General features: G+C 55.2%; 1 protein-coding gene across 1 annotated transcript; it reads left to right on the top strand.

Annotated features, from left to right (window-relative positions):
- The first annotated feature begins 8,217 nt into the window (after window positions 1-8,217).
- LOC103642738 (UDP-glucuronate 4-epimerase 6) lies at window positions 8,218-10,039 on the top strand. The gene has a single exon (XM_008665940.3). The coding sequence runs from the start codon at window positions 8,397-8,399 to the stop codon at window positions 9,747-9,749; it is 1,353 nt and encodes a 450-aa protein (XP_008664162.1). The 5' UTR covers window positions 8,218-8,396; the 3' UTR covers window positions 9,750-10,039.
- Window positions 10,040-19,600: the final 9,561 nt, after the last annotated feature.

The following is a 19,600-nucleotide window of genomic DNA, read 5'->3' as shown; positions in this document are numbered from 1 at the left end:
TAGAGATAGAGTCACATAATCTTATCCAATAGTTCTTAAGGAGATGGACAGGAAACCCATGATTCAACTGAAAGATGAAGTACTCCGCTGGATGAAGAATTTTCACCTATCTATGCTAGCTGGTGCGATCATATGTCATAAAGATTTAAGTAGTAGTTATGTCTGTCATTGTTCTAAAAATGTGCAGTGACATGTGTTCTTTTGTTGCTAGCGTAGCGTAGATCTGTGTAAATTCTGTAAAGGCATAGTAGTATATGATGTAGTGTAGTATACCTTAGTCGGTGGTAGGGCTAGATATCGAGCCAGCTCAGCTCGGCTCGTTAAACAACTGAGCCAGAAGAGCAGCTCGGCTCGGCTCGTTAACGAGCTCGAGCTGGCTCGTTTGGCTCACGAGCCACAGCAAAAAAACCTACTGCACACACACATATGTATATATACTGATGTACACAAATACAAAAACAATTTAACACCAGAAAATAGTTCAAAAGTGACAACACAAATCACATTTCATAATCAGGCATTCAGCCTGCAACATTCATGATTTATCAGTTCACAACATTCATCAGTTCATGGCTTCAAGCATCACAATTCACAGCATTAGAATTTACAACCAACCAGGCAACCACTAACCATGTATCTGTGATCAGTCCATGGCTTCATGCATCACATGATCACAACATCAATTCATGGCTTAATTTACAAAAGTAGCCACCACACCAGAATTTACAACCAACTAACCAGTTAACCACTAGAATTTACAACCAACTAACCACTAACCAGTTAACCACCAAAAGGATGACACTAGTGCACTTCTGTCTATTGCACTAGCAGCTTAGCAGGAGTGCAGGACATGCACAAAGTGCACAGCAAGTCAGCTAGACTAGACAGCAACATGCCACCAAAACCAAAAGGCTAGCATCCACCATTAGCACATCTTCCTCCGGCCTGTATAAAACTTTATAAATCAGCATAGTTTATAAATCAATACAACACTATTGATGTTAGTAGCTATTATACTTACTAATTGCTTGCCACCACACCCTTAGGGAACTCCACAAACTCGATATAACCATCATCCCCCTCCTGAGCAGTCCACACATGACACATTAGCATTACATAGAACAAAAGTTAAAAGAAACATTAGATGTAGTTTCTATGTTACAACCTATAATAAGATTACATACCACAAGAATAGGTGCAGTTTTCTCATGTTGAGAGCCCCTTATCCAACTAGATGCACAAACTAGTGCTTGAACTGTTGAAGGCTTCAAAGAACTCCGATAATCATCAACCACTCTTCCTCCAGTACTAAAAGTGGACTCTGATGATACACTACTTGCTGGGACAGCCAAAAATCTCTTTGCCATAGCAGAGACTACTGGAAACCTATGAGCATGTTGTTGCCAATAGGGGAGCAAGCTGAAATTCTTATCACTAGTAGGCACATTTGTTTCATCTAAATAGATAAGCAACTCTGATTTTGAACCTTCTGTAGCACTAGACTCCAAATAATTCTGAAATTCATCTGGAACTACAGCTGCTAGTGAACTGTTTGTACCCATTGATGAAGAGGTTGTCTGAGTGTTTTGGTTACTATCACCCATTTTTTGGCGATACAAGAACTCATATTTCTTAAACAACCCTTCCAACTCTTTGTTGATCTCATCAAACTCCTTTTCACACCTAATGGAGTCATAAATCTGACCAAAGCACCATTTAATATACCTCATTTTAAACCTAGGATCATGGATCGTAGCAATAACCATGATATTGTTCCTCTTCTCCCAATATTTATCAAATTTTTCTAACATGGCAGCAGCCATACTCCATAGATATGGATCACTAGAATTCTTTGCTCCAATTAATGCAATCTTTACTTTCACTATATAAGGGTAGAAGACATTGGCTGTGGGATAAATTGATCCTGAAAATGCAGTGGTTGCTCCAGCCATTGTTCCTAATATTGGTCTAATCTTTTCATACATGTCCCATTGCGACTGCAAAGCTCCCACATATAGTTATGATCTTTTTCAGCATAGTAACCAAAAGCAGCCCTATAGTCAATGCAAGTATCCAACATTCTATATGTTGAACTCCACCTTGTTTTAACATCAAGAGAGAGCCCTTTTCCAACTTTTATAGCATACTCCTTGCAAACATCCATGAACTTGTACATTCTACTAGGTGATCTCTTGAAATATTTTACTGTTTCCCTAAGGTTACTTATGAGATCATCTATTGGTTGCAAGCCATCATTTACAGCCAAATTGACTATGTGTGAAGCACAACGAACATGAAAATACAAGGGATCAAATTGTGTATTCCTTCTAGCAAGAAGCTTGGATGTCAAATTGGTGATGGCAACATCATTATTTGAAGCATTGTCAAGTGTGATTGTGATAACTTTATCTTCAATTTTCCATTCAACCAGGCACTCAAAAATAGCTTGAGCTATCACTACACCAGTGTGGGGAGGATCCAACTCCACAAAGTTTAGTACACGACATTGCAATTCCCAATTTACATCTATGTAGTGTGCAACCAAACTCATGTATTGGACATTTTGGTTAGATGTCCACAGATCGGTAGTCAAACTTATGGATTCGACCTCTCTAAGAGTTTTCTTTAGAAGGTCCTTTTCAGATTCATACACTTTCATGCACTCATTTTTTATAGTCTTTCTACCAATACTTTCATAGCTGTTATTAATCCATTTCATCAAGATATTAAACCATCTGTGCTCTACCATTCGAAGTGAATACTCATGAACAATAATCATCTTAGCAATCAAATTTCTAGTGTGATCATGATCATATTCAGTGGGATTAACAACAAGAGAACCATCATCAAGAGCAAAGCTGATAGTACCTTGAGCAACCTTTGATTTTGCATTGTCCAACTTGTTCTGGTAGGCGGTTGTTGTGTGGATTTGGGATGAACACGAGAGCACACGAGGGATTATAGTGGTTCAGGCCGCCGGAGCGTAATACCCTACCTCCACTATGTGTATGTTGTATTGAGTGTGTATGAGCTTGTGTATGTGAACTTGAGAGTCTGTCCTTTGTAACATTGTGTGCCTTCCCTTTTATAGTTTAAGGGAGGCACATACAAGGATGCTGAGCCCCGACATGCGGGCCCAGGAGCATAATGGAAGGAATATGTTATGTGAGTAAGTAATGCTAGTAACGCCTGAGTAATCACCGGGAGTCTTGATGACTGCAGTCCATGCAACATTGATAGCCGAAACGTGCGAGTAATGGTGAATAACAGCACGACCCACGTATCGTGGACTGAGCACGCCACCTGTCAGTGGAATGGACAGGCGCACATGTTATCCGTAATGAATGCAAGGGCACGCGTATCCCAGAGGCGTCATGCTAGGTTCTGCCCGTTGGCTTAAGCCGCGCGTAGTATGCCACGTGGCAGCAACAGGTCTCCGCCTGAGCGGGGAGCAGGAGTGTATGCAGACAGGTCCAGAACCCACCAGACTAGGTCTGGACACGTGTCGGCACCGGACCCCCGCCTGGGCCCTGTTCAAGGTCCGAGTATGTTCTGTCCTAGAACCTTGGGACCCCATTGTGGGCGGCTCAGACCCCATATGGGGGGTCCGGATCCCATTCCAGGGGTCCGGCTTGCACACGTGGAGGTCCTAGACCAACCTTGGAGGTCCAGATTGTATATCAAGGGGTCCAGCACTCTCCCATGGGGGTCCGGACTCACTGCTGATGCCTTGGAGTATATTACTTTCTCTAGACATGTGGCGGCTCCGGACCCACCCATGTGGTGGGGTCAGGCGCTATTGTGGACCCAGAGTAGTCGCCCGAGGCTGGAGCGAGTCATGGTTTGGTCCCACACACAGCACCTTTACCACGCGACTAAGAGATAGCCGCGTGGGTACTGTGTCTTTATACAGTAGCAAGGGGTACCCTAGTTTCAGGGTACTCACAGCAGTGCACTTATCAAGATGTCGATTCAGTTGTGATGTTGGACCCCCAGGTTGATACACATATATTTTGTAACAAAACTTGCACTTGGCCTTCATCACCATTTCCCCAAACTTCTTCTTTGATTGAACTTCGACCACCTTAAAATACTTCTAGCAATCGGCTCGCTTCGCCCTCTTGACCTTACACTTTGAAGGAGATAATGGAACATCACCCTTTGCCCTTTTGACTCCTCTCTTTGCATTATGAACTTGTGCCACCTGAACCTCATCTTCACCTTGGCTCCCACCATCCTCTGAAGATAGGCTTAGAGAGAAATCATCCTCCATGTCAAGGCTATTGTCCTCCTCCTTGTCTTCCTCCTCTCTAGAATTAGTTGTTGGTTCCTGCATTTCAATCCAACATTACAATCTAGCATACAACAAAGAATGTGAAGACAACAAAAGCTTAGCATTTGAAGTTTTGGATACTCACCACATATATAGAAACATTAGACCGACTGCCGGACGCCGATGATGTTGTCGCTGCAGGCATCTTCTGTGTCAAAATGGGTGGCTTCTTTGTGAGTTGCTTGGTTCGAGTTCGAGATCGAGACCCCAAACTTGCTGGCAATGGAGTGTTCTCCTCCTCCACAGGGCTGGATGCCTGGATATCGACGTTGAGCCTGACGCAGACGCAGTGACGCTGGATCCTAACGCAGACACTGAGACGCAGTGAGCAGTGACGCTGGACTGTTGGAGCCTGGAGCAGTGGCTGTTTGGGCGCACGGCCGCGCGCGATGCCGGTGCCCGGTGGCCGGTTGGCCGCTGCCCGCTGGCGCTGCGCCGCGGCGCTGCCTGGACCGCTGACCGGTGGTCGGTGGAGATGAGTGGAGTGCCGAGCCGCCGTCCGTCGAGTCGTCGTCGGCCGTCACCGACGCTGAGACACCGACTAGGGTTGGCGCGCGGCTGAGCGGGAGCGGCTGACACTGGAGTCTGGTGTCTAGACGCCGTTTGCCAAGCCTGGTGCGGTGGCCCGTGGCCGTTTGCCCGTTTGCCTGTTTGAGCGGTGAGCGCTGGGCCCGGGCTTACAGCTGATGGGCCAAAGAAGTGAAACTGTGAAAGGCCGGCTCGAATCGGTATGCTGCAATGTGGCAACTCGGTTAGCTCACGAGCTGGCTCGAGCTTAGCTCGAGCTGGCTCGTTAAGAAACCGAGCTGGGACGCTGGCTCAGCTCGTGTAAAAATTTAAATGATCCGATCCGAGCCGAGCTGAGCATGCTACGAGTCGAGCGAGCCAACGAGCCACAAGTATTTCGTCCAGCCCTAGTCGGTGGCAACTTATCTTGATATTTGTTACCAAGCTTTCTTAACGCAGGGTGTCATGTTCCTTTTACCCTTTTCTCTGTTTTTACTTTAAAAAAAGAGGGAGGCTTCATCTTTCTTAAGCTATTTTCAGCAGTCTATTACATCCTTTATTTCACCCTTTATTTCAAACCTCTGCGTAAATATAAATTGTGCCATCTACAGCGTGGTAACGTCAGCGGGTGTGGTTTACTCGGCTGAATTAAAGGGGTCATTTGCTATTTTGTCACTCTCAGTTGTGTGCTTCTCTATTTTACCACCAAGCCCATAAATCATAGACACAAATGGTCCTACAAGTCATAGACATAGGGTCACATAATAGCAGAGAGTTCACGTTAGAAGTGCCAAAATAGCAATATTTCGAATTAAAGAGGGTCCCGTGATGTACGTACAGTATGCAGCGTCGCAGCCGTAGTGTAGTATTGGCATGGTTAAATATAAAATAACAATCATTATTAGATCTAGATTAGATGCACCAAACTGCTTGATTGCACGCTTGCACCAATATAAATGATTGCATAAGATATTTTCCGTCAAAGGACGTGGCGTCCTCCGTTTTTTGGCGCCAACAGAACACAAGGCGGCACCATTTCCTCCGTCGCGTGGACCCACACGTCACCGCGTGTGCCATCCGGGGCCGGCCGGGCCGCTGGGGCCCCTGCTCGAGCAGCCCCCCTCCTCCCTCGCGCCGCTTAGGTCGTGTGCTGGCTTTTGCCGTCAAACCGTGAGAGAGCGTAGTTCACGTAAGTATAGTTTACCTCGTTGCCGTGGGGAGACATTGCGAAAGCACGTAGGGTCCATTACCTTGGATGATGAACATTCATTCTGGGAGCAGGGAAACACACTGCCATTGTTTTGTACACACACTCCCATATATATACCTACAAAGATGTAATCATCGCGCTTCTACAAAGAGAAAAGGTCAAAAAAATAACTAAAGTTAGATCGACACGTAGCTAAAGCCCTACTTATTTTAGAATAAATTATTTTTAAACTCTTCAGTGCATTTGTTATAAGGCGGTCTTGTTTGGATCCGTGTGGTTTGCCGACTAATTTTAGCACATTTGCTTTCAAATAAACTAGCAAATAAATTGGCTAATTGTTAGCCAAAGGACTAATAAACTATTTGTCCATTAGCCATTTGATCTTGCTAATAGGTGCTAATAGATCGTCTAAAGAGAAAAGATATCTATTAGCCAAAACTCCAAATATACTCTGGCTAAATGTTGCTATCAAATTATTTGCCGGCTAATAATTAGCCACGGGCAAACAAATGTCAGCGCGTGTGAAAGATCCAAATAGGGCCAAACAAATTAGCCGCGAGGATCCAAACATGGCAAGAGTATAATTTGACAAGTTAACGATTCCTATGATACCCGCGCATGCAGGCAAAAAATGGCTAAAAGGCCGCGCATGCAAAGAGCACATGGCGCCCATGCGTATGCCAAAAAAAAACAGCCACATAAAGTAACGTTTCATGCAAAAATCGCAACAAGAAAGGCATTGGCAGTAAGATTTCGTACCCAGGCCGCACCATCCGTGTATCTCACGGGAGACTTAAGGTGCGTTTGGTTAATGACAGACGGAACGGGACAGGATACGACGATCCCTCAAATAAGGTTGTTTGGTTTAGAATCAAGGGTTGAGACAAAACTATCCCGATGTTACCCCCAGTTATCCTTCAAAATTGGAGAGATGAGAGAGGACATCAGGGGACGTCTCTGTTCTAGCTGTCCCGCAACCAAACGCACCCTTAATAACCGGTTAAGTTAGAAAAAACAACTGCGAGACACATTTAATAAGGGTAATATCGGAAAGTAGTCCTTGCATTCGGTATGCTAAATGCTATCCAAAACGTCTACTAAAAGGGACCGGAGGGAAAATCTTTAATGTGTTGCACCGATTCACTACACGACATTGTGGGTCTCTTTGGTTTAGTTTATTTCTGAGGACCTTTTCTGAGAATCTAGCTATGGAAAGAATCTGACTGTACATAGAATTTAAGTATCGTGGAGATTATATATAGAGAAAAGACAAAATAGTCCATATGGTTTAGATCGCAACGACTCGATCGATTCTATGTTCACGTTGATTTTAGATGGTTCAGTAGGTTTTTATAGAAGTGGACCGAAAAGATGTACGTCAGATAGAGCCTACATAAGTCGATTCGTTGCACCAATCAACGTCCCTGGTCTGGCGTATATAAAATGCCCTAGCACACTTTTCCTGCCTTGTTGGCAAAGCATGGGGACACTGTTATGTTTACTGCTTTCATACGGGAGGCGATCTGTCAATGCTGATCGAGCTGCTCTATGCTAGTGCAATTTATGTACTCCTTAGCTGGTGCACGTCTCATGGCAACTCGCTCCGTCCCCACAGCTTTACAAACTGTCGTCCGGCTCGGTACTCAGCATGTGTTGTTTCGTAAATGAGTAAAAAGGTCACGGAACATGGCCTTGGAGTGGGTCTCAAGTCTCAACTAGCTAGCTTAGTGTGCGCTGTAGTGTTGGAAGCGAAGCCGACGTGGACGAGGGTCAAGGCAAAATCACGGGCAATGTGAAAATGGAATGAGCCATCGATTTTTCACAGCTTCAAAGGAGCAAAGGGGGGGGGGGGGGGGGATCTGGCCAGCGCCGCGCCGACTTCTCCCACTACGAAATGGGGCCCCGAGGCAGATGTTGGAGACTTGGACGGAGGTGAGGTGATTGGCCGGCAGATACCTGGAGGAAGCGGACAAGAGCTCACTCATTCCCGCGCACCTGCCTGGAGACTTCACGCGGTGAATCCTGAGTCCTGACTCCTGACACACGGCGGTCAGGCTGCCGCTGCTGCGTGCTGACGCACGCACCACTGCACCCGCGAGCGTGAGCACGGTGATCCACTCGGGCAAAACCGCAAAACCTCACCCGTTCGCTGTTTGCGGGAGCTAAACCACCGTCAGCCGCAGGCAACCGAATCCGCGACCCCGCGCGCCGCGGCCGGCCACCTCGGTTTATATCTCACGCCCGCGGCGGCCCGCCCTAGCTGTCATCGCTCATCACGCTATCAGTCTCACTCTCACTCGCTCTCCACTTCACATCACCGCATCAGCAGCAGAGGAGGAGGACGGGATGCCGGCCGGGGTGGTGGACGCGGCCGCCAAGGGCGTCAGGCCGGAGCGGCGCGCGGCGGGCGCCAAGAAGCAGCTCGTGTCGGCGTCCTCGCACCTGCTCTTCCGCGCCACCGTGCTCGCCACGATCGCGCTCGTCGTCCTCTTCGCCGCGCACTACCCGTCCCTGCTCTCCCGCTCCTACATCCTCTCCGCCGCGGCGTACGGACGGGGCGCCGCGTCGTGGGAGCGGGAGGTGCGTCGCAGCGCGGCGCCGCGGCGGGACGGGGCGCTGTCCGTGCTGGTCACGGGCGCGGCGGGCTTCGTGGGCCTGCACTGCTCGCTGGCGCTCAGCGCGCGCGGCGACGGCGTCGTCGGCCTCGACAACTTCAACGCCTACTACGACCCGTCCCTGAAGCGCGCGCGGCAGCGGCTGCTGGCGTCGCGCGGCGTGCTGGTGCTGGACGGCGACGTCAACGACGCGGCGCTGCTGGAGCGGCTCCTCGCCGCGGCGCGCATCACGCACGTGCTGCACCTGGCCGCGCAGGCGGGCGTGCGCCACGCGCTGCGCGCGCCGCAGGCGTACGTGGCCGCCAACGTGGCCGGCCTCGTCGCGCTGCTCGAGGCCGCGGCCAGGCACGCCGACCCGCAGCCGGCGCTCGTGTGGGCGTCCTCGTCGTCCGTGTACGGGCTCAACGACGACGCGCCCTTCTCCGAGGACCACCGCACGGACCGGCCCGCGTCGCTGTACGCCGCCACCAAGAAGGCCGGCGAGGCCATCGCGCACGCGTACAACCACATCTACGGGCTCTCCATCACCGGCCTCCGCTTCTTCACCGTCTACGGGCCGTGGGGCCGCCCCGACATGGCCTACTTCTCCTTCGCCCGCAGCATCGTCGCCGGCGAGCCCGTCACGCTTTTCCGCGCCGCCGACGGCGCCGTCGCGCGCCGCGACTTCACCTACGTCGACGACGTCGTCAGGGGCTGCCTCGGCGCGCTCGACACGGCCGGCAAGAGCACGGGCTCTAGGTCCGGCAAGAAGCGCGGCCCGGCCCCGCTCCGCGTGTACAACCTCGGCAACACCTCGCCCGTGCCCGTCACCCACATGCTCGCCATCCTCGAGAAGCTCCTCGGCAGGAAGGCGCGCAAGCGCGTCGTCACGATGCCGAGCAACGGCGACGTGCCCTTCACGCACGCCAATGTCAGCCACGCCGCCCGCGACCTCGGCTACCGCCCCGCCACCTCGCTCGAGGCCGGCCTCCGCCATTTCGTCGACTGGTTCGTGCGGTACTACAAGGTCGACGTCGGGGGCGGCAGTGCCGACGCCGGCAAGACCGCCAAGAGGAAATCCATGCCCACGTCCGCAGCATCGTGAGGAGCCGCGCCGCGCAGCGTGTTCCCCGGCCGTCCACCATTCAATTCAAGTGTGCATTCGATTGTCCTTGGAGCTAGTCTAGCTAGCAGTGTCCCGTAACTGGCTTCCTTCATGGTTCAAATCATTCTGCTCAAATTGTTACTTTTTTTTTGGGTCAGATAACTAGTATCTCCATTCTACTTCACTGCGAGTCTGTGACCTATACGACTCATGCCAGGAAATCAAAGATGCTGTGATTGATGTAAATCTACGAAGTTGCAGGCTGCCAGAACGACAAATGTTTATGTTTCGGCGGTGGACTTCACTTGATGCATGCAGCTTCTGCCTCCTTCCCCACGTAGCAAATTTGGCGCTGCATTTGCCTCTTTGCTGCGGTTCTCTGCACCAAAATGGTGTCTTACCGCATGTGGCTGCGCGTTCGGTTCTGGATTTGTTGCAATGCAGCTTGGCAGATAAATTTTATTCAATAAAACACATTTTTATCAATTGAAACTTTTATCTTAACCAAGGTTTTCAAGTCGACAAGTCGAGTCGAGACGACAAGGTACCGACTTGGTGACTAGTCGATAAGTCAGTCGACTAGTCGTCGACTTGCCAATATAGTGGTTGTTTTACCTATATAATGACTTCATATAGACAATATAACATTTATATATGAAGAAAGGGCATTTTCACCTCATTTGAATCCTGAAATGAAACTGAAATAAACAGCAAGGCTTACCTCATTTGAAGCCTCAAACTGAACCAAATCAGCCACATAAATGATAAGTCATAAACTCATAAGTCATAATAGCCATATATAGACATATAGACATATAGTTCAAATTAAAAATCAAATAGCAACAAAGTATAGTTCAAAATTGGAAGGAAATAAACTTCATTAGATAGCTAAGCTGCTGCTGCAACTAGATATATACTAGATACCCTAAATATCTCCCAAATCAAGATCATCCATTGCATTTTCTTTACCACTAGCACCAGCTTAAGTTGGACTGCTATGTGGGGATTCACCAAAGTCATCCACTTCTTCATCATCATTAGGCATGTACTCTTCATCATCTTGTTCATTGCCCTTGTTGCCTTGCTCTTCCTCTTCCATAACTCTCTCCTCCTGTGTAGCAGCAGCTTGACAACACCTTGAATAAACAGACTCATATCAGGCTCTTCTTGGGAAGTTGCGACCTTGAAGTGAACTAGAAGCACCAATTGCATCATCCACATGAGCCCATGCAAGATCATCCCCTTCTCTAACTGTTTCATTTTGATTGTCCACCCACTCTTTGTCCCATTGGAAATCCTCTAAAATTAAAGGGTTACCAATATTTCCCTCCTCACACAATCTTTGGAACCTACCTGCCATCTTTCTATTGTATTGGATATAAACCAAATTGTTTAACCTTTGGTGCTCCAATCTGTTCTTTTTTTATGAATCTATGTGTTAAATAATGAATCAGTGGTGTTGTCCTAGAATCAATTAAAACAAGATAGAAACTGAAATGACAATTTTTTTACTTACAAATTCAAAAGTGCTCCAATTACGCTCACATCCTGTCGGCGTTTCGAGACCGGGGGGTCCCTAGGCCGATGAGTGAATGTCGCCGCGTGCCCCAGCCCAGATGGGTCGAGCGCGAGGCCGAGCGCGAAGGGGGGAAGCGAGGTGGCCGGAGACTGGCGTGAGAGAGGTGGGAATCCCGCGGCCTTCGTGTTCGTCCCGCGCCCAGGTCGGGTGCGCTTGCAGTAGGGGGTTACAAGCGTCCACGCGGGAGAGGGAGCGAGCGGCCTCACGCGAGCGCCTGTCTCGTCCTCGTCCCCGCGCGGCCAACCCTCTCTAAGAGGGCCCTGGTCCTTCCTTTTATAGGCGTAAGGGGAGGATCCAGGTGTACAATGGGGGGTGTAGCAGAGTGCTACGTGTCTAGCGGAGGAGAGCTAGCGCCCTAAGTACATGCCGTCGTGGCAGCCGGAGAGATTTTGGCACCCTGCTGGTGTGATGTCGTGGCCGTCGGAGGAGCGATGGAGCCTGGTGGAGGGACAGCTGTCGGAGCTGTTGAGTCCCTGCTGACGTCCTCTTGCTTCCGTAAGGGGGCTGAGAGCCGTCGTCGTCACAGAGTATGCGAGGCGCCATCATTGCCTATCTGGCGGAGCGAGCCAGATGGGACGCCGGTCTTGTTCCCCGTGGCCCGAGTCAGTTCGGGGTAGGGTGATGATGGCGCCTCCTGTTGACGTGGCTGGTCGGCGCCCTAGGTTGGGCGACGTGGAAGCTCCTCCGAAGCCGAGGTCGAGTCTGTCTTCCGTGGCCGAGGTCGAGTCCGAGCCCCTGGTTCGGGCGAGGCGGAGATCGCCGGCTGATGCCGGGGCGAAGTCTGAGCCCTGGGGTCGGGCGAAGCGGAGTTCGTCGTCTTCTGGGGCCGAGCCCAAGTCCGAGCCCTGGGTCGGGCGGAGCGGAGATCGCCGGCTGATGCCGGGGCGGAGTCTGAGCCCTGGGGTCGGGCGAAGCGGAGTTCGTCGTCTTCTGGGGCCGAGCCCAAGTCCGAGCCCTGGGTCGGGCGGAGCGGAGTTCGCCGGCTGATGCCGGGGCGGAGTCCGAGCCCTGGGATCGGGCGAAGCGGAGTTCGTCGTCTTCTAGGGCCGAGCCCGAGTCCTAGCCCTGGGCCGGGCGGAGCGGAGTTCGCCGTCTTCCGGGGCTTAGCCCGAGCCCGAGCCCTGGGTCGGGCGGAGCGGAGTTCGCCGTCTTCCGGGGCTTAGCCCGAGTCCGAGCCCTTGGTCGGGCGGAGCGGAGTTCGTCGTCTTCTGGGGCCGAGCCCGAGTCCGAGCCCTGGGTCGGGCGGAGCGGAGTTCGCCGTCTTCCGGGGCTTAGCCCGAGTCCGAGCCCTTGGTCGGGCGGAGCGGAATTCGCCGTCTTCCGGGGCTTAGCCCGAGTCCGAGCCCTGGGTCGGGCGGAGCGGAGTTTCCTATGGTGCCTGCGGCCGGGCCTGACTGCCTGTCAGCCTCACTCTGTCAAGTGGCACCGCAGTCGGAGCGGCACAGGCGGCGCTGTCTTTCTGCCAGGCCGGTCAGGGGAGCGGCGAAGTGACGGCGGTCACTTCGGCTCTGGGGGGCGCGCGTCAGGATAAAGGTGTCAGACCACCTTTGCATTAAATGCTCCTGCGACATGGTCGGTCGGTGCGGAGATTTGGTCAGGGTTGCTTCTTGGCGAAGACAGGGCCTCGGGCGAGCCGGGAACGCGTTCGCCGCTGGAGGGGGGCCTCGGGCGAGACGGAGATCCTCCGGGGTCGGCTGCCCTTGTCCGAGGCCAGGCTCGGGCGAGGCGTGATCGAGTCCCTCATATGGACCGATTCCTGACTTAATCGCACCCATCAGGCCTTTGCAGCTTTATGCTGATAGGGGTTACCAGCTGAGAATTAGGAGCCTTGAGGGTACCCCTAATTATGGTCCCCGACAGTAGCCCCCGAGCCTCAAAGGGAGTGTTAGCACTCGCTTGGAGGCTTTCGTCGCACTTTTTTGCAAGGGGACCAGCCTTTCTCGAATGCGTTTTGTTCCGGTGGGTGCGCGCGAGCGCACCCGCCGGATGTAGCCCCCGAGGCCTCGGAGGAGTGGTTTCACTCCTCCGAGGTCTTAATGCCTCGCGTAATGCTTCGGCTGGTCTGGTCGTCCCTCATGCGAGCTGGCCGTAGCCCGGGTGTACGGTCGGGTCCCAAGTTCTCGGGCTGGTATGTTGACGCTGTCAACGGTTCGGCCGGAGCCGGGTTTGCGAGAGCAGCCCCCGAGCCTCTGCACAGGGCGAGAGGGCGATCAGGGACAGACTCGACTTTTTTACATACGCCCCTGCGTCGCCTTTCCGCAAGGAGGAGGGGGGAAAGCGCCATGTTGCCCTCGATGGGCGCCGAACATGGTGTCTCCGGTGAGCTGCAAGCGGGTAATCCGAGTGGACGTCCATGCTCCGTTCGTTGGGGGTCGGCTAGGGGCCCAGAGGCACGCCCAAAAGTACCTGCGGGTGATTTGCCGGACCCGGTCCCCTGGCGATGGGGTCCGAGGGCTCGATGCCTCCCTCCGATGGGATTCCGTTACAAGATCGTTCCCGCTGGTCTCGGAAATGTCCTAGGGTACCTTGGGAGCGCAGCCCGAGCCTTGGTTATGTATCGAACGTACCCATGGTCATCCCTCGCTCGACGTCTGAGGCGGCTGTGAACCCTTCGGGGGCCAGCCTTCGAACCCCTGATCAGTAGTGGGCGCGGAGCCCGAGTAGCCTGAGGCGGCCGTCGAACCCTTCCGAGGGGCCGACCTTCGAACCTCTGACCAGTAGTGGGTGTAGAGCCCACGCGATCTGAGGCGGCTGTCGAACCCTTCCGAGGGGCCAGCCTTCGAACCTCTGATCAGTAGGGAGGCTCGGAGCCTGGTTCCTTCACGGGGAAGGATCCTTTTCGGGGTATCCCCCTTTCCCGGTCCCTGTTGCAAGAGAGAGAAAGAGGAAAAAAGGAAAAGGATACGAAATCGAACGACGTGGCGTACCTTTTTTGACGCGGTCATTATGGCGAAGGCGAAGCATCGTCCGCTTCTCCTGCCAGAGGCGCCGCCTGTCCCGCCGCGGAGTTAATGCGACGGGGCGAGTGGTTGGCGGGGCGGCCGTTGCGCGTGCGCGAGCCGTTCGGGGAACGGCTGTTTCGCTCTGCGTTTTTGAATCCCGCGTCCGGTCCGGGCGGAACGTTTGGACCGGTCTCGCCTTGGTCTTTATATACTCGAGAGAGGGTCTGGCGATGGTTCTTTGCTCCGCTTCCTGCCTCTCTCTCAGGTTTTCGCAACCCGAGAGACTTAGCCAGAGAAGAGGAAACCGCCCTCCATGTCCCCTGCGCCGCCACCCCTTCCGCTCGGTGATGGCTGTCCGGGTGACCATCATCTCGCCGCGTGACCCATGGCCTTTTTCCACGGTGACGGCGAGTGATCTGGAGGATCTTGTTGGCGAGGGTTTACTTCGCCCTCTCACCGATGAGCAGCGGCCGGAATGGAGTCCCCCCGTGGGCGGAGCCGCTCCGTCCCCACCGCCGGGGTACATCGTGAGCTTCATCTCCTTCCACGAGCGGGGATTTGGTGTGCCGGCGAGCCGATTCATGCGGGCGATCCTGCACCACTACGGGGTGGAGTTGCACAACCTCAGCCCCAACTCCATCTCGCAGGCCGCCATCTTCGTAGCGGTGTGCGAGGGGTACTTGGGGATCGCCCCCATTGGGATTTGTGGACCCATCTCTTTTTCACGGAGCTTTTTGCTTCGCCGACGGGGGAGAGGAAGGTCCGCGCAGCGGTGCGGGCCGGCGGCTGCACCCTCCTGTTGAGGCAGTCACGGGCGTCGCTGTATATTCCCGCCATCCTTGCGTCCTCGAACAAGGGGTGGCAGCGCCAGTGGTTCTACCTCCAGAATGACGGCGAGTTGCTCCCTCCGTTCTCCCAGCGAGTAGTCACCACCGCCGCCGATGCTTGGCGCCACGGGACCCCGCACGAAAGACAGAAGAACCTTGAACCTCTTCTCAAGGCCTTGGAGGCGTTGCGAAAGGGGGGACTCACCGCTGTGGGAGTGATTGCCGCCATCCACCGTCGGAGGGTGCTTCCCTTGGCGGAGCGACGGCTGCCGCTTTGGGAGATGACACCGGAGGCTGACTTGGAGGGCTCGCGGATGTCCTCTGATCCTCTTCCCTTCGACGTCCTCCACGGACGGGTGTCCGTTGCGTTGGGGAAGCCGGACCCCGGCGCCTTCTCTCAGCCTTTGATGCGCCCTGACCAAGGGTGCGTGACTCTGGTGAGTGTCCCCTCCCTCTTTCTTCTTGCGTCGGATTGCCCCTGGTTTTTACGGTCGGGATTTCCATCCGTCTTCAGGAGGTAGGGTGGCACAAGCCTTCCCTGCCACGGGTCCCGCAGGATGCGGCGGACCGAGCAGCGCGGCGGGTTGCCGCGGAGGAGAAGAAGAAAAAGAAGGACGCGGAGAAGGCCCGGGCTCGCGAACGGAGGCGGGCTCGAGACGTCTTGGAAAAGCTTCGTCGCCGGCAGGAGAGGGAGGGGCTCCCGAGGGAGCCATCGCCGGAAACGCCTGACGACGACGACGACGATGAAGATGATGACGAGGAAGACGACATGGGTGCCCGCCTTGGCCTCAGCCCTGGCTTGGGGTTAGGCCAGGAGCCGTCAAGCCAGCCCCCGAGCGGGCTGATGCTGTCAGTCCCTGGAGTCGGGACGCCGGGGTCCCGGCCCGAGGGGCGGGGGCAATCCGAGAGGGTACTTGACCCCTCGGCTGGAAAAGTTGAGGCGACCCCGGGAAGCCAGGCCGAGGCGTCTGCTCCCCGAGAGCCGCCGCCCACGCCGGCAGCGCAGGGGAGCGACCCTCAGGTCGCCGTGGCAGTGCCTGGGCAGTCCGCCCCCCGGGCGTCCAGGGCGCCCAAAGCAAGGGTGGTGCCGAAGCTGCCGGCGAAGCGGACCTCGGCGGCGGCTCCGGGGGTCGAGATCCGAGAGACCTCCCCCAGGCTCGGTTGATCATGGCCCGGAGCGGGTAAGTATCTTGGAATGTCTTCGTCCTGGCTTTTCATTCGTATGTCTCGTCCGTGATTTTTCTTTTTTCCCTCAGCAAGCGAAGCCATGGCCTGACTGACCTGGCACCCCGGAAGGCCCTTAAGACGGCGCCGGCTTGCGCGGCCAGCGCCGCTCCAGGCCTTGCCGTTCAGCTGATCTTCTCGCAAGGTGCTCCACAGCAGGGGGCTCAGGCGGCACCAGCCGCCGTGGAGCGGGTTCCCGAGGCTGGCTCTTCTGCTGAGGCGGTCATTGTGATAGGGGAGGCGGCTGACGCGGACGTGGCCCCGGGCCCACCGAACGTGCCGGCGATGTCGGCACCTGTCGCTACTGAAGTCGCCGCCGTCCCGGTCGGGGAGCGACCGGTCGCTGCCGACGTCGAGACGGCTGAGGCGTCGGCGCTCGGTGCCTCGGAAGAGGGGGGCGTGGAGACGCGATCCGTCCCGCCGGGCGGCAGCCTCGTCGCTGTGCGGCGGAGCTCCGAGGGCCGGCGCCAGTTGCTCCGGTTCCGGACCCGTGAGGCCTCGGATCCCGTCTTCGTTCTCGACGATGAACGGGAGGACCAGTCCTGGGACGAGCTCCGCGAGTGTGCCGAAGCAATGGTGGGGTCGCTCCGGTCGTCGCTGGAGGTTTTCTGCAGGGACGTCCCCAAAATCCTCCAGGTAACGGTTTCAGGCATACCTTTTCTCTTTTGTGACCAAGGCATCTCTCGTGAAGCCCCGCTTCCTTCCCTCAGGATCTGACGGATCTGAGCGCCGCCAAGTCGTCGTTCATCTGCCGCGAGGTCGACGTCTGGGGCTCGCTGCGATCCCTGAGGACCTCGCTCGCCGGGGCTACTGCGCGCCTCTCTCAGCAGGGTGTGGAGGTGGCGGACCTTCGGTTGCTCTGCACCGATCTGAGAGCCGAGGCGGTAGCGGCGCGCGCGGAGGCGGCCGCGGCGCGCGCAGAAGTGCAACGACAACAGTCGGAGTTCGACCGGGTTGTCAAGGAGCGGGACCAATCTCAGGGCCGGGCTGCCGAGGCCGAAAGCCGGGCCGAAACCCTTGCAGCCGACCTAGCCGTAGCCCAGGTCGCAGCCTCGGAGCAGCGTGCCCGAGCCGGAGGTATGCCTTGGCCATCTTCGGTTTTCGTTCCTGCTTGTTTCCTCTGCTTGTGTTTGAGATCTTTCTTCTGGCTGTTCGCAGAGCTCGAGTCCGCCCTTGATGGGTCCGCCAAGGCGCTTGCCAAGGTGTTTGCCGGGGCGGCCGAGCAGAGGGAGGCCGACATGCAGCCATGTCCGAGGCCGTCTCGGATTTTTGCCGGGTCCTTGGCTCCGGCGACGTCCCCTCAGGAAGCTCCCCTCAAAGTCGCCTTCAAGTCTTGGGCGATCATGTGCGCGGCAGACTCCGCGAGGCGCTACACCACGGCGTCAGGCGGGCCTTCGCCGTGCTCGCTTCCCACTACGTTGTGGACCTAGAGCGGGTCAGCGAGGGGTATTGCCTTCCCGACGAAGATGAAGCCGCCCTGGCAGAAGTCCAGAGGCTCGATGCGGCCGCCGCGGGTCCGAGCGCAGTGCTGGCGACCACCTTTGAGGCAGAGATCCTCCCACCTGCGCCGTCGTCGGAAGCCGGGATGGACTTTGCCGAAGGTGGGGACGAGGCCGAAGTCGCGGCTCCTTCCCGAGGCGACGCCTAACTCTGTTGGAACAATTTCTGTTGGGTGCACGTGTGTCTTTCTGCGGCCGCTGAGGCCTGAACACCTTGTTACCATTGCATGAAGTCGTACTCCTTTCCCTTTCATTTTGCGTGTCCGGCTTCGCCTGTTAGTAACAGGGTGGCTTCCCCAAGTAGGGGTCACTTTTCGTGGCGGGTGACGAGTGAGGTGTCCGTAACCCGGAGGCATAGGAGTCCCTCGGCTCAGTCGGCCTTGCCACTTACATGCACCCGCATTCGCTCCTTGGGGTCCTGCTTCCGACATAGCTGGGGGAACGCAAAAGCCTTTTTGATTGAAAATTTTGGACGCAGAGGGGTTCCCCCCTTTTTAGCCCCCGAGGGAGGGTCAGGCTCTGCCGAGGCAAGGCTGACCCTTCCTTGACGACTAAAACTCGCGTGGGAGCGAGGTATACGAACAACTTGAAAACATCTTAAGGGTAGAAGCGACGTAGCTGTTGGATGTTCCAAGCGTTGCCGTAGACCTTGCCTTAGCTGTTGGCCAGCTTGTACGTTCCGGGCTTCAGAACTTTGGCGATGACAAGCGGCCCTCTCTAGGGGTGCGTGTAGCCCCCGGGTGTCCCCAACAAGGGCTCGGGATGCTGCGCGATGGTCGTGATCTTCTCCGGGTTGGCATCGATGCCCCGCTTGGAGACGACGAACCCTAAGAACATGCCCCGGGGCACCTCGAAGACACACTTTTCGGGATTGAGCTCGACGCCTTTCGCCTCTTTGATGAACCCCGCCGCCATTAGCTTGTGGATCTCCTCGCCTATGGCTCTGCGCTCCTCCTCGTCGAATCGGCGCAGAGACTGCTTGACGGGTCGGGCTCCAGCTCGGACGTTTGGCGAGTGGTCGGCGGTATCCCTCGGTATGCCGGGCATGTTCGAGGGACTCCGCGCGAAGACGTTGGCGCTCGTGCAGAGAAAGTCGGCGAGTACTGCTTCCTATTTGGGATCGAGCCCGGAGCTGACCCGGATCTGCTTGGAGGCGTCGCTACTGGGGTCGAGGGGGACGGACTTAACCGTCTCCGCTGGCTCAAAGTTGCCGGCATGACGCTTCACGTCTGGCACCTCCTTCGAGAGGCTCTCCAGGTCGGCGATGAGGGCCTCGGACTCGGCGAGGGCCTCGGCGTACTCCGCGCACTCCACGTCGCATTCGAACGCGTGTTTGTACGTGGGGCCGACAGTGATGACCTCGTTGGGGCCCGGCATCTTGAGCTTCAGGTAGGTGTAGTTGGGGACAGCCATGAACTTCGCGTAGCATGGCCTCCCCAGTACCGCGTGGTAGGTTCCTCGGAACCCGACCACCTCGAACGTCAGGGTCTCCCTTCGGAAGTTGGAGGGTGTTCCGAAGCAGACGGGAAGGTCGAGCTGTCCGAGGGGCTGGACGCGCTTCCCGAGAATGATCCCATGGAAGGGCGCGGCGCCTGCCCGGATGGAGGACAGATCGACACGCAGGAGCCCGAGGGTCTCGGCGTAGATGATGTTGAGGCTGCTGCCTCCATCCATGAGGACCTTGGTGAGCCTGACGTCGCCGATGACGGGGTCGACGACGAGCGGGTATTTCCCCGGGCTCGGCACATGGTCGGGATGGTCGGCTTGGTCGAAGGTGATG

This window comes from Zea mays, chromosome 1 (genome assembly GCF_902167145.1).
Source record: "Zea mays cultivar B73 chromosome 1, Zm-B73-REFERENCE-NAM-5.0, whole genome shotgun sequence".
Lineage (NCBI taxonomy): Eukaryota > Viridiplantae > Streptophyta > Magnoliopsida > Poales > Poaceae > Zea > Zea mays.
This window is presented reverse-complemented; position numbering and strand designations above follow the sequence as displayed.